The 16933-nt window shown below is 46.1% G+C and overlaps 1 protein-coding gene across 1 annotated transcript; it reads left to right on the top strand.

The window, feature by feature from the left end:
* Positions 1–50: 50 nt before the first annotated feature.
* On the top strand, positions 51–16405 carry XRCC3 (X-ray repair cross complementing 3). Its single transcript, XM_048485568.1, has 8 exons — positions 51–263; positions 4225–4309; positions 5985–6122; positions 9580–9789; positions 11021–11175; positions 13663–13875; positions 15004–15053; positions 15746–16405. Exons 2-8 carry the CDS (start codon positions 4255–4257, stop codon positions 15981–15983), a joined length of 1059 nt encoding a protein of 352 aa, XP_048341525.1. The 5' UTR covers positions 51–263; positions 4225–4254; the 3' UTR covers positions 15984–16405.
* The last annotated feature ends 528 nt before the right edge of the window (positions 16406–16933 follow it).

Genomic DNA, 16933 nt, shown 5'->3' with positions numbered 1-16933 from the left:
ATTTTCCCGTAGCTGATTGGCTAGGAGATCCTGTCGGCGTTCTGTGATTGGCTAGCATGTTGCGCGGGCCCAGGTCATTCGTAGCCAAATGCCTTGGTTGCGAATTGCTGGTTTGGAACTTTTTGTTTAATGGCTGTTCTGTTAGAAAGCTGATTTGGGTACGCGAGGTGTTATTTCCTGCCAATGCCGCCCATTCTTGTGAGCGAGTGTTGGGGAAAGCGATTGAGTCGTTCATTGCAATTTGATGGAAAAAGTACATTAAGGTAACTGCGGGTGTCACTGGTGGGATCTGGGCATGGCGGTTTCTGATTGGATATAAAGGAAAAAAGCAGAGGCGAAGCTACAAGGGGACGGGTGCGTGTTGCACCGGGCAGTCCCTTGTGGGGGGGGGGTGTGTGCGCAAAACTTGCAGGTTCATTTGTGGGTTTTTGGTATTTTTAAAGTGTTTTTTCAGTTTTAGGCCTGCAGGGGGCGCAGTTTTTAGGCTAGCTAGCAGCACCAAAATTTCAGAGATTTTTCGGGAGACTCTCCTGATGATATCACCCAAGTTAGGTGAGTTTTGGTTCAGGGAGTCCAAAGTTATGGACTCCCAAAAGGGGTGCCCTCATCCCCCATTGTTTCCAATGGGAGCTAATAGATGGGGGCTATACCTTTGAGGCTCCATAACTTTTGACCCCATGAACCAAACTTCACCAAACCTGGGTGATATCATCAGGAGAGTCTCCTAAAGATACCCTGAAATTTTGGTGCTGCTAGCTTAACAGTTCATGCCTGACAGCAGGCACCCTCCAAATTTCCCCAGATTCGCCTTTTAAATCCACCCCCTTTGGCATGGATTTAAAGGGAGAATCTGAGGTCCCCAGTTTAAAATTGAAAGTGATGTTATTTCAGGGTGGGGGAGAATACACCCCAAAACAGCATCACTTTCAATGTTGTTTTAACTGGGGACCCCAGATTCTCCCTTTAAGGTGGATTTAAAAGGAGAATCTGGGCTTTCTAGCTTAAACACTATTGAAAGTGATGCTGTTTGGGGGTGGATTCCAGCATCACAGCGACTGCTGGGTGTGTGTGTGGGGGGGGTTGAAACTCAGATTTTGCACCGGGCTCCATTTTCCTTAGCTATGCCACTGGAAAAAGGTATACACGGTGGTGCTTCAGGAAGCAAAATACAGCCTCCCTCTATGTGTATATACACACCATGGAACTACGATTTACTCTGTTCTTGCTTACTGGGATATTTGGAATTACACTCTAAAAAGAATTCTTGGATGTCCTAATCTTACCCCTCCTAGGATGCCCTAGGGTCAGAATTCAAACTGATCTGAACAGATTAGAGAGCTGGACCAAGACTAACAAAATGATAAATGTTGGATGCTACACTTAGGCACAAAAAAAGCACAGTTATAGGATGGGTGACACTTGGCTGGACAACAGTACATGTGAAAGGGATCTGGGAGTCTTAGTAGACCACAAAACAACGTGAGTCAGAAGTGATACGGCAGCCAAGAAAGCCAATGTAATTCTGTGATGCATCAATAGGAGTATAGTGTCTAGATTGAGGGATGTAACAGTACCACTCTATTCTGCATTGGGGTCCAAGGAATCCTCTGACCTTGGAAGTCACTACAGGTCCGAAAGTCTCTAGGGCAACCACTGAATTTAAGAAGAACATTGACAAGCTGGAGCATGCTCAGAGGAAGGTGACCAAAATGGTAAAAGGTCTGGAATCTGTGTCCTAGGGAGAGAGACGTAGGGAGCTGGGTATATTTAGCCGGGAGAAGCGAATGTTAAGGGGTAACATGATAGCCTTGTGTAGATAGTTGAAGGGATGTCACGTTGAAGAGGAAGCAAACTTGTTTGCTGCTGCTACAGAGACCAGGACCAGGAGTAATGGATTCAAGGTACAGGAAAAGAGATTCCACTTATACATAAAGAAGAACTTCCTGACAGTACGGGCTGTTATCAGTGGAATACACTGCCTCAGAGGGTGGTGGAGTCTCTTCCTTTGGAGGTTTTTAAACAGACACTGGATGGCCCATCTGTCAGGAGTGCCTTGATTGTGTATTCCTGCATGCCACGCATTTGGACTAGATGGCCCTTGTGGCCTCTTCCTACTCTATGATTCTACTAGGAAACATTCTTAAGTGTAATGATGTGTCAGTGGTGACCAAGAGCAAGATAATTCATGCCATAGTAGTCCGCATTACTGTATACAGTGCGAACTTTGGACAATGAAGAAAGCTGACAGGATGAAAGTTGATTCCTTTAAATGCGAAGGAGAATTTTAATGGGTATTTATGAACCACAAAAAGACAAGTTAGTGAGTTCTAGAACAAATGAAGCCCATATTCTCCCTGGAAGCTAAAATGAGGCTACTGTACTTTGGTCACATTATGAGAAGACAAGATTCAGTGGAAAAGACAATAATGCTAGGAAAAGAGAAAGACCCAACATGAAATGGATCAACTCAGTAACAAAGTCACAGCCCTCAGTTTGCAAGACCTGAGCTAGGATGTTAACAATCGGACGTTTTTGGAGGACATTTATAGGTTGCTGTAAGTTAAAAGCAATTTAACAGCCCTTAACACACACAAAAGAATGTATTAAAGCTTTGTTAATTTATCGCATGCAACCCTTGGTTATTCGTTCTGATATTAGGGAATTTTTATCAGCCTCCTTGGTTACCCATCATTTTCCTTGCCTCTTCTGGCTGCCATTTCCCATGTACACACTAGAGGGCTTTTTCTGCCTTAAAAATGGGCATTGTTAGATTACTGTAATGCAGTGATGGTGAACCTTTTCGAGACCGAGTGCCCAAATTGCAACCCAAACCCCACTTATTTATCGTGAAGTGCCAACCTGGCAATTTAACCTGAATGCTCAGGTTTTAGTTTAGAAAAAACCGGTTGGCTCCCTCTTCCTCCGCCCCACTCGCTTGAGCAGGGCCAGCCTGCTCTAGCCTCCATCAAGTCCCACGCACACTGCTCTGTGCCTCTCTAGCATCTCTGCTTCCTCTGCATGACCCCCCCTCGGGCAGCAGCCACCCGGAGCACAGGCACCAGGCCCGCCAGCCAAGTCCTCCCTGCTCACCGCGGTGTGCACACGTCGTGCTCAGTGGCCCAGGCCAACCTACATTCTTGACAAATGTATTTTTTTTCTTTTTCTTTTTCTTTTTCTTTTTTTTCTTTTTTCTTTTTTTTTCTTTTTCTTTTTTTTTCTTTTTTCTTTTTCTTTTTCTTTTATGTACACTGAGAGCATATGCACCGGAGACAAATTCCTTGTGTGTCCAATCACACTTGGCCAATAAAGATTCTATTCTATTCTATTCTAAATATATGTGTGTGTGTGGGGGGGGGTGATTTTCTGCCCCCCACCTGATGAACTCTGTGTGCACGTGCCCACAGAGAGGGCTCCGAGTGTCACCTCTGGCACCTGTGCCATAGGTTCGCCATCACTGCTGTAATGTTACAAGAGTCCATTGAAACAATTTATTAGTGCATAGCTTTCATTTTTTTAAAAAGGTAAGTCTCTAACCCTTTTCACTGCTGAGTTATCGTAGGAAAGGTACAAGCAGCACATTTCCTCTTACAGCGGCATGGTAAAAAAAGTAGTAGAGACTTACTTTTAAAAGACAGGTAGAATGACTATTATCCATTCAGATCAGGGAGTGTGGCTTACAATTTGCCTCCTCATTGGGGTAAATTGGGTCATGAAAACAGCTCAGGGGCAAGTGGAAGGGCTGCTCAGACTGGAGCACCACAGGTGGTGATTGTAAGTGACATGTCATTGGTGCTGGCCAAGTCCAAGCTGAACAGTTCCTGAGATGCTTCTAGGAGTTGGTTTGATCACAACAGCCCTGTGCAACCCATTAAAAACTTTCCCACTAACTGAAAGGGCCAGTCTCCTCGGCTGGATAGCTTTAAAAAGGGCTTGGACAGATTGATGGAGGAGAAGTCGATCTCTGGCTACCAATCTTGATCCTCCTGGATCTGAGATTGCAAATGCCTTAGCAGACCAGGTGCTCGGGAGCAGCAGCAGCAGAAGGCCATTGCTTTCACCTCCTGCAGGTGAGCTCCCAAAGGCACCTGGTGGGCCACTGCGAGTAGCAGAGTGCCGGACTAGATGGACTCTGGTCTGATCCAGCAGGCTAGTTCTTATGTTCTTATGCCAGTTGTCCTTTGGCTCTATGCTTTATCTGTCTTTGCTATGTCTGCCCTATTGCAGGTCATTGTGTGGCACAGTGCTTTTCAAGAAATGGACTGGGATCAGCTCGATGTGAACCCCAGAGTGATTGCAGCGGTTAAAAAAGGTAACTCATCTCTTGGTGCAGTGGTGAAGACCAGGTGGATTCTAACCTGGAGAACCGGCTTTGATTATCCACTACTCCACCTGAATGGCTGAGGCTTATCTGGTGAGCCAGATGTGTTTCTGCACTCCTGCATTCCTGCTGGGTGACCTCGGGCTAGTCACAGGAACTCTCTCCGCTCCACTTACCTCAGAAGGTGTCTGTTGTGGGGAGAGGAAGGGAAAGGAGCTTGGAAGCCACCTGGAGCTTCCTTACAGGAGAGAAAGGTGGGGTATTAATCCAAACTCTTCTTCATATTTCCACACTTTGTGATCGTAGATTAGAGTTCTAGACTTGAGTTTTGCTATGTTCTCGTTTGGCTGGGGGAAGCCATCCGCAGAGTTCACAGCTGGGTAGGCTGCAGTAATTTATGGTTGCTAGTCTCCGGCAGGGTTGGACATCATCCAGAATTATAACTTGTCTCCAAATTACAGAGATCCGTTCCTCTGTAGAAAATGGCTGCTTCAAAAGGTGGACTGTATGGCACTATTCCCCACTGAGGCCACTCCCCAAACTTCACCCCCCCTCCCCAGCTTCAGGAATTTGCCAGCCCAGAGTTGGCAACTAAGCTACTTTCTAAATCAGGGGTCTTCACATTATGGCCCTCCAGATGTTCATGGATTACAATTCCCATCAGCCCCTGCCACATGGCCAAGTGGTAGGACTCATGGGAATTGTAGTCTATGAACATCTGGAGGGCCATAGTTTGAAGACCCCTGTTCTAAATGTTCATTTACCTTTCCAGTCTGGTTATGTTTACTGAAAAATAAATCCCATGCCTTTCTAAGGCTTTTCTTTAATACAGGAGCAGAGAGTTGCCAGCTGTTGACTTCTAGGCAAAGTCAGGTCTGCCTAATCCCAGTGAAGGAGGCAGTTAATTGATGAAAAAAGCAGTTCTAAGCAGGTCTACTTGGAGTTTGGTTCAGGTGTGTTCAGTGGGGCTTGTTGGCTTTTTGCCATCACGTCGCAATTGACTTAGGGCAGTGGTGGCAAACCTATGGCACTCCAGATGTTCATGGACTACAATTCCCATCAGCCAATTGGCCATGCTGGCAGGGGCTGATGGGAATTGTAGTCCACGAACATCTAGAGTGCCATAGGTTCGTCATCACTGACTTAGGGCAACCCAGTAGAGTTTTAAAGGCAAGGGACTTCAGAGGCAATTTATCACTGAGTGCATTTGCATAGCAATCTCTCATCTAAGTACTAACCAACCAGGGGCAACCCTGCTTAGCTTCCAAGATCTGACAAGATCGAGCTAGTTTGCACCACCCAAGTTAGTATCAATATGGCTTATTCTCTGCAAGATGTTCTTAATATTGCAGTTTAATATGATCCCAAGCAGGGTCATACCATTCTAAATCTATTGAAGTCAATAGGCATAGAAGGACATAAATGCTTCAGATTGCACTGACTTACAACCCTTTTGTGTCCTTCTTCAAGTATAAGTTCTGTGAAAATTAGTGGCACCTCTTCAGTAAATCATGCCTAAAACGAGACCACAGCTTAAGCTGAAATACTCGGAATCAGGTCTGCATCTACCAAGAAATAAATGCAACAACTTCCTTTGGCTACCAGTCATTTTATATATGGGGAAGGCAATGAAACTGCTTACATTTAATCACTTTTCTCATTCCAGCTAACCTAAGATCCATCAAAGACGTGTTGAATCTTTCAGGAGCAGATTTACAAAGGTTGACCAAACTGTCCTGTATAGATGTGCAATACCTACTGAGAGCCGTTTCTGGTGCCTTGAGGAAGTACTCAGGCCTTACAGGTAAGAATTACCTTGTCTGGGGAAAAAGATATACTTTGATCAATCACTGTTTGGTGGAGAGGGATGTTGGTGGAATTTTGATTTCACTAGGCTTGAAAACAAAAATCTGTGTAGGTTTTCAGTGGAACTTTTGTGGCAAGAGGCTTAGATTGGAGACGCTTGGCCTAGCATGATCTGTTGGTTATCCACATCCTAACCCTGTGTAGAATTACACCCATCCTAAGCCCATTGGCTTCATCTCCGTTTAGGATTACACTGTCAGTTACCTTGAGAGAAGGAATCACTTCTTCTCAGGTTCTGATTTGCTTATATAGTAGAAAGTATTTATCTTCGTTTGAAGAGGATTGAAAGCTAAGGTAAAAATCTTAGTGTGAAGCAGGGGCTCAGATTATCATTGTAAATTGGGGGTACTGCCTGTACATTCACTGCATTATGGTATATGCCATTCTTTAGCCGGCTTTCTGCTTGTATTGTTTTCTAATTTAGTAATCCTGGCATTGTTCATTGGTTAGCTTCTACTGTCTGATTGATTTTTTTTGGCTAGCATTTTGTAACCAACTTTGACTGTCAGTAAAAAGATGATGGGAAATGACATAAATAGAGAGAGAACAATCTATGATGGCCTGCAGGAACTGGTTGAAAGAACAGACTGGTTTCTGAAGCCGTGGCAAGAAAATGGTGCTGTAAGTTGTAGCGGTCTTCCAGATTAATCAAAGCGGACCTGTGTTCTGTTATGTTGACGGGCCTCCTGTCTCTCCTCTACTTTCAGTTTCCCACATTCCTTTGATTTGCAACATGTAACAATCTATGGATCTGCAACGGCATAGTGGCTAAGAACAGGTGCATTCCAATCTGGAGGAACCGGGTTTGATTCCCCGCTCTGCCGCTTGAGCTGTGGAGGTTTATCTGGGGAATTCCGATTAGCCTGTGCACTCCACCACACGCCAGCTGCGCAAGTGGACCTTTGGGTTAGCCAATAAGCAGCTTTTTCTGAGCTCTGTCGGCCCCACCGTTCCATCGCACATGGGTGCTTCATAAAGAGGGGAAGGGTGGAGAGATTGTCAGCCCCTTTGAGTCTCCTACAAAAGAGAAAGGGGGGATATAAATCCAAACTCTTCTTCTTCTAAGTGCCCAAGTGCTGGTTCCTCTTTACTCCGGCCTTGATGTTGTACTTTACTAACCTAACCCTAATGATCGAAACATTCCTGTCTTATTTTACTTTGCCTTTGATGTGGGGTGTGAAAGGTTCGAAGGGGGAACCTTGGCGGATAAAAGACTGTCCCCAAAGTCAGTTATTTAGAACTGGCTTCTTTGCCTTTACCGATGTCTGTCAATAAAGACAGTCCTATATTGTCCTAGAGTCCCCATTGATCTGCATAACTCGGGCTTGACATGCTGCTGGATCACTTCTGAATTCCCTGCGTGTGTTATTGTTATTCTGGAATCGGTACCAATAGCGATATTTTCATAAATATTGAAGAAGAGATTTCTTTAATAACCGAAAGCCACTGGTGCATATCATGGGAAATGTTTGATGATTGTGTGCCCCAGCTACAGCAGGTACTTGGGTTTCCTCCTCTCAATCTATCCTGAATGGAGAGGAGAGCAGTTCTAACAACCTGGGATTTGTTGGGTTGCAGATGCTGCTGTGGATATCTCAGAATAATTATCTTCAAGTAGAAGTCCCCAGATCTTGGCTACAAAGTTATACTCTGTTTCACATGAAGATGTTAGTAACAACAACAAGCCTTTATTGAAATACAAAACAGGACAAAATTTCAAAGTTAAACAAGATTTAAAAACACAGTTAAAATTACTAATTTCCAGTATAAAATTTGCAACAGTCTCACAAAAGAGCACATCAGAGCTGTTCAGGAGGTTGGGTATCTTGTAACACTCTTGCCACTGAGAACATTGCAAGAAAATGGTATTCGTGTATTTCATGCGTATCTTATCATATTTAGGGCATACAAACAGAGAATGGTCAAGTGTTTCAACCGTAACCAGATCACAAGGACAAACCCCTTTAGAACGTTCTATATTCTTAAATCTTCCCTCCAGAAGAGCTGAGGGCAACACATTACATCTTGCAGTAGCCACGGCTCTCCTCTGGGTGGGATTAATCAGCAGACGAAGATATGTTGCCATAATTCCACGCTCGCATGGGATTAATAATGTAGTCAGGGAGCAGGTTGTCTTGGCTGCAAGAGTCAAATAATGAAAATCAAGATCCAAGAGCCTATTCTTAACTAGTCGGAAGGCTTCCACCTTTGAGAGTTTCCAAAGGGAAACCAATAGTTTCAACCTTTCTAAAGATCAAAGTATACCATTCTGAAATAAAGTGATCTGATAACAGAGAGGGAATATAACTATTGGATCCCACTGAAGATGTTAGTACATTGTATGATCCTCTGGCCCAGAATGAAGCATGTTGGACCTTCTTTGTTGTAGAATGCTTGGGTCCTAGTGCCTATCTAGTCCTACTCCCCCCATCCATTAGAAAGTAAAAAATCATTTTGGCATAAATGCTCTTGTATCAAAGTACCATGTTCAGCAATGCACAAAATAATGGTTTTGACAAAGGCAGTGTGTAAAAATGAATGACAATTCTCACATTTGTTCGGGACTATATTGTAATGCAGAAACATACAATTTTCTCCACTGCGGCAGCTCAATTGACTGAACTAATATCTTTGTGTGAAACAGAGTATATATAGCAGTGGTGGCGAACCTATGGCACGGGTGCCAGAGGTGACACTCAGAGCCCTCTCTGTGAGCACGCGTGCACAGAGTTCGTCGTGTGGAGCACAGGCACCAGGCCCGCCAGCTGAGTCCTCCCTGCTTGCTGAGGTGCACACACATCAAGTTCAGTGGCCCAGGCCAGCCTAGATGTGGGGGGTGATTTCCCCTTTCCACATCTAGGCTGGCCTGGGCTGCTGGACTTGATGTGCGTGCACCTCAGCAAACAGGGAGGACTCGGCTGGCGGGCCTGGTGCCTGTGCTCCAGGTGGCTGCTGCCCGGAGGGGAGGGGCAGAGGCGGCAGAGATGCTAGAGAGGCGCAGAGAGGCTGGCCCCTGCTCAAGGGGGTTATTCAGGTTAAATTGCCGCATTGGCACTTTGCGATAAATAAGTGGGTTTTGGGTTGCAGTTTGGGCCCTCGGTCTCGAAAAGGTTTGCCATCACTGATATATAGGGTTGGATTGTATGAACCAGGAGCTTGAGTGCGTTCGTGGAAGTGGATCTTCTCCCAGCAGGTCCCTGTGTCTCCCCATCCCAGCCCGGTGTCCCCTGGTCTCATTTGTAGCTGGTAAAGCTGCCTACCAAAAAGGGTGCTGGGGTCATTGACTGGCATTTCCTTCCTGTCAAAACAGGTGTGGTAGCTCTTTGCAGGGCTTCCTGTCAGGTCAGCAGTCAATGCTGCATTTGCCCTTCCTCTCTTCTAAATCTGCCCTTTAGCGTTGCAGCTCTTCCAAGATGAAAGCCCAACTTCCCAACGCCAGAAGCTGAGCCTGGGCTGCCGCGTTCTGGATGGTTTGCTAAGAGGCGGCATTCCGCTGACGGGGATTACTGAAATTGCTGGCGAGAGCTCGGCTGGGAAGACCCAAATTGGCTTGCAGCTCTGCCTTTCTGTGCAATACCCGTACGAATACGGTGGACTGGAATGTGGTAAGAAAGGTTCCTTTGATTGTGTCGTTGCCAGATGTTGAGGCTCAAGATCTGATGTAGTGGTTAAGAGCAGGTGGACTCTAATCTGGAGAACCGGGTTTGATCCCCCACTTCTCCATCTGAGTGGCAGAGGCTTATCTGGTGAACCAGATGTGTTTCTCCACTTCTCCACATGAAGCCTGCTGGGTGACCTTGGGCTAGTCACAGTTCTTTGGAACTCTCTCAGCCCCACCTACCTCACAAGTTGTCTGTTGTGGGGAGAGGAAGGGACAGGAGCTTGTAAGCCACCTTGAGTCTCTTTACAGGAGAGAAGGGGAGGGGATAAATCCAAACTCCTCCTTCTTCTTAAGAACCATTATGTTGCAGTGGGCAAAGTGTTGGGAGATCTAGGTTTGAATCCCTACTCTGCCATGGAAGCTGATTGGGTGATCTCAGGCCAGTCACCTGCTCCCAGCTTAACTTACCTAACAAAATTGTTTTTGTGAGGAAAAAATGGTTTGTAAACTGCCTTGTGCCCCACCAGGGAGAAGAGGAGGGTAGAAATCAATCAGCGATGGAAGGCTTAATCAAGGCTGTGTGTATTTTTGCACTAGGAAAAAAGTTACCATTTTACACTCTTAAAATCTGGATACAGAGAAAAGTTTTATGAGGAGTCTAAACTAGGCAAATTTGCATCCCCCCCCCCTCTAAAATAAATCCTGCATCTTAGATCTCAGTTCGTGATTTTTCTGTGTTTTCCATTATTTCTGTGTTCACACAGCCCTGGTCTTAGTGCCTAGGGCAGTGGTTCTCAACCTGCCTAATGCTGTGACCTTTTAATACAGCTCCTCATGTTGTGGTGACCCCATCCATTTATCCATTTTACAGATGGAGAACACTGATGCAGAGAGTCTTAGGCGACCCCTGTGAAAGGGTCATTCGACCCCCAAAGGGGTCGTGACCCACAGGTTGAGAACCACTGGCCTAAGGTATTTAAGGGCAAACAAGCTTTAACAGTGTGATCCTAGGCAGAATTACACCCATTCACTTCGGTATACAACTTTGCTTAGGGTTTCGCTATGAAAGTCTCTCTTCCAGTCTGGCTACTTCTGCTCAGCAGTCAGAACAGATTTGGGGGTGTGGGGAGGAGAAGAACCTGTTGAGAAAACTCTCTGCAGGTGTGCCTCAAAACCACGGTGGTGGCAGTCTTTTCGAGACGGACTGCAGCAAGGAAAGTTTCACTCTATGGCAGGTGCCGTTTACATTTGCACGGAAGACGCTTTCCCCCACAGACGCCTCCAGCAACTGATTGAACACCAATCCCAGCTGAGAGGTGACGTTCCTCACCCCGTCATACAGAAGATAAAATTCGGAAACTGTATTTTTGTGGAACACGTGGCCGATATTGTAAGTACCCAGCTGACTCTTGGAAGGTCCAGGTGGAATGGTTACCAGATGTGTTTCTGCACTCCTGCATGCCACCTGGGTGACCTTGGGCTAGTCCAGGAGTCTGCAACCTGCAGCTCTCCAGATGTTCCTGGACCACAGTTCCCATCAGCCACTGCCACCATGGCCAATTAGCCATGGTGGTAGGGGCTGATGGGAGTTGTAGTCCATGAACATCTGGAGAGCCGCAGGTTGCAGACTCCTGGACTAGTCACAGCTATTTGGAACTCTCTCAGCCCCATCCACCTCACAGGGTGTTTGTTGTGGGGGGAGGGAAGGGAAAGGAGATTGTAAGCCCCCTTGAGTCTCCTTACAGGAGAGAAGGGGGAGGGGTATAAATCCAAACTCTTCTTCATCTTAATGTAAACCTATCTATATAAAGGCAAGGTGTACTGGTGGCGGCTCAGTTTTTAAAGCACGCACAGGCTCTCTCTCTCAAATCCCCACTCCTCTCTGAGGCTTGCTGCTTCACTTTGGAGAAGTCACGCTCTCTCCCTGTCTAGCTGACCCTGCAGGATTGCTGTGAAGCTAACACGGGGGAAAGAGGAGCACCTGATCTACCCCGCGCTCCTGGAGGAACAGTGGGATAAAAATGTACTAGACAGAAAATGTGCAGGTCATGCTGCTGAAATCTTTAAAAGGCAGGGAACAGGTTGGCTGCCCGTGGGTTCCAGAACTGCTCCTCGCTCCTATGACTTCCTTGTGACTTGGATAGATTGTGCAAAATGCTTCCAAGTATGTTTCCAAGCTGTAATAGTTAGAAATGCGTGGAAGCTTGTTATGGACAGAATCCAGCGCTGGTGAAGTGGGGTTTCGGGGCCCAGGGTCACATTCCACAGAAGTATCCTTAGTCCTCTGGGCTACACAAACAACTGCTGCTTTCCAACTGCAGCGCGGATTGTATTCCGCATTGAAAGATAGATTGACCTTGCTTAATCAATCGCTTTGCAAAAGCCGTCCTGTTTTCCCGTCGGCGTTTCCAATGTTGTCATCCATCAGCGCAACGAAGAGATCAATTTAATTTTCCAGCTACGCTCAGCCTTCTTCTCTAGACTTGCTTGCATCTGTTTTGCGTTTTGTTTTTTTTAAACAAACGATGCCAGTTGTTGGCAATGCTGCTTTGAAGTAGATTGTCTTATATATGGAATTATATGAATGCTGCTAGACTTCCCTTTTGAATAGCTTTTGGGCGATGGGATCATATATTCCAATGGTGAAGTGTGACCATATCTGTGGATAGGTAAATCTGCAGATTGGGGCCATGCTGACCGAAAACAGGTAGTTCTGCAAATTTGGGGGATTTTCCCAAGATTTGTAGAAAATCTGAAAACATATACCGGCGGGGGAGGGGGGGGAAGAGTTGAAATCTCCCCAAAACAAGACAGTGGTCTTTGTTCACTCAGACAACGCATCTACCTTCTTTGCCATGGCAGAGACCAAGAGCAATCAAAGTCTCAGCAGTGGTGATAATTGGGGGAAGGGAGTCATATGGAGGTAGAGGCTTGGAGCCACAACTGTGGGGACATGGAGCCACTGGCCTGTACCGTCAGTGATGGGCAACTGCTGCCCCCACCCTGTGAGACTGGTAGAGGCAGCAGTGCTGTAGGAAGGTGGGGAAAGGGGGAGAACGGGGACCACCATTATACCTTCCCACACGGGGGTGTGTGTGTGATCCTCATGGTGGATTGGTGGGTTAGCTGAGAGGAGGACGGGACCCCCATGTGACTCTTGTGGGTCTCCACTTCTCGAATTCCCAGCTGTCTTAAAATTGGCTTCAGCCAATTTGAGAGCCAAGGTGATGTAGTGCATGTGGATTCTAATCTGGAGAACCGGGTTTGATTCCCTACTCCACCTGAGTGGCAGAGGCTTATCTGGTGAGCCAGATGTGTTTCCGCACTCCGACATTCCTGCTGGGTGACCTTGATCTATTATTTATTATTATTATTATTATTATTTATTATATTTATAAACCGCCCTCCCCCGAAGGGCTCAGTCACAGTTCTAGTCACAGTTCTCTCAGGAACTCTCTCAGCCCCACCTGCCTCACAAGGTGTCTGTTGTGGGGAGAGGAAGGGAAAGGAGCTTGTAAGCCACCTTGAGTCTCCTTGTAGGAGGGAAGAGTGGGGTATAAAGCCAAACTCTTCTTCTTCAAATGAGACAAAGAGGTATTTAACGTTCAGTTTAATCCTTGTATGAGCCCATTAACTCGCAGCATGCTGGGTTGACAATCCGCCTGTGATCTTGTGCTAGCATTAGAAGCATCTTCAACAGCCAAACTGTGGCTTCAACAGGTACCTAGAGCCACATGCTCAGCTTGCACACGAAACCCCCCCCCCCCCCGCCGCCACGCTACTGCCTGTAATTCTCTCTCAGGAAGCTATAGAACATTCTCTAAGAATTTTATAGTTCTTCCTCATTCTGCCGCCTGAATCTTCCTGGTTATTGCAGGAGACTTTCCACGAGTGCATTGCAAAAAAGATTAACGCATTGCTTGCGCGAGGCATGGTGCGCCTGATTGTCGTCGATTCCATTGCTGCCTTATTCCGGTGCGAGTTTGCAGCTAAGGACTCCGTCCTCAAGGCCAAGTACTTGCAGACATTCGGAGCAAAACTTCTTCGGTTAAGCAGCGCGTTCCGGACCCCGGTAGTGTGCATTAATCAGGTAAGAAGGGGGAACATCTTGGTCTTCACTTACTGAGAGAGCCAGCGTGCTGTAGTGGTTAAGACCAGGTGGATTCTAATCTGGAGAACCGGGTTTGATTCTCCACTCCTCCACCTGAATGGCAGAGGCTTATCTGGTGAACCAGATGTTCCCGCACTTCTGCATTCCTGCTGGGCGACCTTGGGCTAGTCCCAGTTCTTCGGAACTCTCTCAGCCCCACCTATCTCACAAGGTGTCTGTTGTGGGAAGAGGAAGGGAAAGGAGCTTGTAAATCACCTTGAGTCTCCTTACAGGAGAGAATGATGGGGTATAAATCCAAACTCTTCTCTCTTCTTCAGGGTATAAACTTTTGAAAGTATCTGACAAAGGGAGCTTTGAATCTGGAAAGCTTATACTCTGGAAATCTTATTGGTCTTTAAGGTGCTACAAGATTTGAATCTTGCACTTGGAAGATGTTCACTGAAGTTCCAGAAAGGGAGATGATCGCCTAGTAGTTAGCCATGCTTTCTTTCCCACAACAGAGGCATGATTTATAGCTGTGTTCCTTCTGCCCATGAAAGGCACAGAGAAGTAGGAATCAGTGGGGAGCTTCTGGCCAAATCACCTCCTGCAGCTCCTCTGTGTGCCACCACTATTCCCGAGCTGGGTTTGAAAATTTTGGCTGGGTATGCTTGTCATCAATATATTCTTAGCAGGGGCGTCACCTGCTAGAGTCACCTCTCCACTGTGCACCCCTCGGCCTGGCCCCACAGAGGAAAAGGCCAAAGATGAGGCATCAGGGAGGCAGGCGGCTGCTGATGAAGGTTGAGCTGGGCCGGGGGGCGGTGGGGAGCAGCTGCTGGGCCCACGGCAGGCAGTTGGGGGTCACCCACCTCTATTGGAGGCTGTGCCTGCCTCGCTCGAGTAGGTGCGGGCTCCAATGGAGGGGGGGCAGGCCGAAAGTAGCCTGCTGCGGGCCCACCAGGTGCCCCTTGACTCGATGGCTCTTGGGGTCTCTTCCAACTCTATGGTTCTTTCTGCTCCCTTGATCCATAATCACTTCACCACCTCCCATGAGTATCTTCTTCTCGATCACTTCCTTGTGGGAAAAAGTGGGCTTCTATACCTACCGTCTCTTTTATAACCCAGGTGACTGATACAATGGGCGAAGGCGCCAGTGGTGATCCCAGCAGTCCTTGGTGAGTAGAACAGGAGATGCTGTTTCTGAGTGTCAGTGCAGGGTGCAAACCCTATTCAAAGGGAAATGTGAGTTTTAAGCTGTTTCTGTTCCATTGAAATAGCCCTTGAGAGCCAGGTTGGTACAGTGGTTAAGAGCTGCAGGTTCTAATCTGGAGAACCGGGTTTTGATTCCCCGCTCCTCCACATGAAGCCTTTGGGATGACCTTGGGCCAGTCAGTTCTCTCAGAACTCTCTCAACCCCACTTACCTCACAAAGATGTCAGTTGTGGGGAGGGGAAGGAAAGTGATTGTAAGCTGCTTTGAGACTCAAAATGTAGAGAAAAGCAGGAAAGAAAGGAATTGTAAGCTCCTTTGAATCTTCTACAGGAGAGAAAAAGGGATATAAATCCAAACTCTTCTTCTCCCCCCCCCCCCCAGTTAAATTAGTTATTTAAACTTTGTCCTAATGAGAATCCTGCTGGACTGCCATAAGCAGTGTCAGACACGGGCTAGTGAAACCTGGGTTCAAATCTATGCTCAGCTGTGAAGCTCTCTGTTCAACTTGGGGCCAATAATGCCTGCTTGGCCTAACCTACTTTATAGGGTCGTATGTGGGGGAGGCTAAAATGGAGGTGTAGAGTCACTTTGAATTCCTAGACTGGTGTGGGATAAAAATTAAATAACTCAGCATCCACTAAACACTATATTTCAGCTCTGCTGGCAAGAATGTCGTCCCAGCACTTGGAATCACCTGGTCCAACCAGCTGCTGATGAGGTTGATGGTAAGCCGTACAAACCGACTAGCGCAGCCTGCTGAAGATGGATCCCCTGGAAGCCCATTACGGACAATGAGGGTGATTTTTGCTCCCCATTTGCCTCAGTCTGCTTGCTGTTATACAGTGAACCCGGAAGGAGTGAAAGGAATACAGATGGAGATTCCAACAGGATAGGAAGCCAAGCTGAGAAGGGACAAGTCTTCTCCCTCCTTTTGTGTTTATAAAGGGATAAACCATTTCACAGACAGGTTTGCGTTCCCAAGAAGCATTAAAAAAAGCCAGTTTTACACACCATTAGGTTGGTTTCAATATTTTATTTTATACTTTGAAAATGCCACAGAAGCTTTATATGTTAACATTTTCAGAATGCACCACAGTTCTGTAACAGGCTTTTTAAAAAAACAAACAAATCAGGAGTTATTCAGTGGAAATGTGCTGTGCACTTGGGGAATCATGTTGCTGGTTTAAAGTAGCAGAATGGGCATGTTTGCCCTCTTCTCTACATTCTAGTACTGCTTTTTCTGAATTTATTTGGGCAGCTGAAGTGCTAAGCTGCAAGCACACTTGGTTTAGCAGAAAATCCAGAAACTACACTTATGGTTGTTTTTGGTGCTGAATGGAAAACCATATTTCTTTTAAGAATGGAGTCCAAAGAGTTCTTTTAGCATCCAAGTTTGACTTAACACATTTTTTTAAACCCTCGATTTTTGGTTTTATGATGTTTCTCATGTAAAGCAAGAGGGTAATTCTAGCACATTCAATGATCAAAGATTCCTCTTTCTTTCTTTTTTAATATCCACACTACTTTGTCAAACCTTCACCAACCCAAGTAGCCTCAGTGCTTTTAAGTCAATTTCATCTGTGCTTTTTTCATTCAGTTAAATGTTTTTATTCTGCTTTCCCCCACCCCACAAAAAAAATTTCAGTGCTATTTAAAAGGTAAATGAGCTCATGCTTATGCTTCAGTCCAATGGTTTCTTAAATTGTATATAACTGCTATATCGTACATAAATCGCTAGTGGTAGAAGTAGGGTTTTTTTTTAAAGCACATGGCTGCCCTTAAAAAGGGCAGCCTTGTGTCTATTCTCCTATTTTTGCTTTTAGAACTTCTCTTCATTCCTCTA

The sequence above is a fragment of the Sphaerodactylus townsendi genome, linkage group LG02 (genome assembly GCF_021028975.2).
Source record: "Sphaerodactylus townsendi isolate TG3544 linkage group LG02, MPM_Stown_v2.3, whole genome shotgun sequence".
Lineage (NCBI taxonomy): Eukaryota > Metazoa > Chordata > Lepidosauria > Squamata > Sphaerodactylidae > Sphaerodactylus > Sphaerodactylus townsendi.
Note: the sequence above shows the minus strand (reverse complement) of the source record. Positions and strands in the feature narration are given on the sequence as shown.

What these genes read in the sequence shown, in the direction of transcription:
- XRCC3 (XM_048485568.1), top strand. Translation starts at nt 4,255, where the DNA reads ATGGACTGGGATCAGCTCGATGTGAACCCCAGAGTGATTGCAGCGGTT. An exon ending in ATACGGTGGACTGGAATGTG is followed by an intron (nt 9,790 to 11,020) that starts GTAAGAAAGGTT and finishes ACTCTATGGCAG; the next exon opens with GTGCCGTTTACATTTGCACG. An exon ending in TGGAACACGTGGCCGATATT is followed by an intron (nt 11,176 to 13,662) that starts GTAAGTACCCAG and finishes TGGTTATTGCAG; the next exon opens with GAGACTTTCCACGAGTGCAT.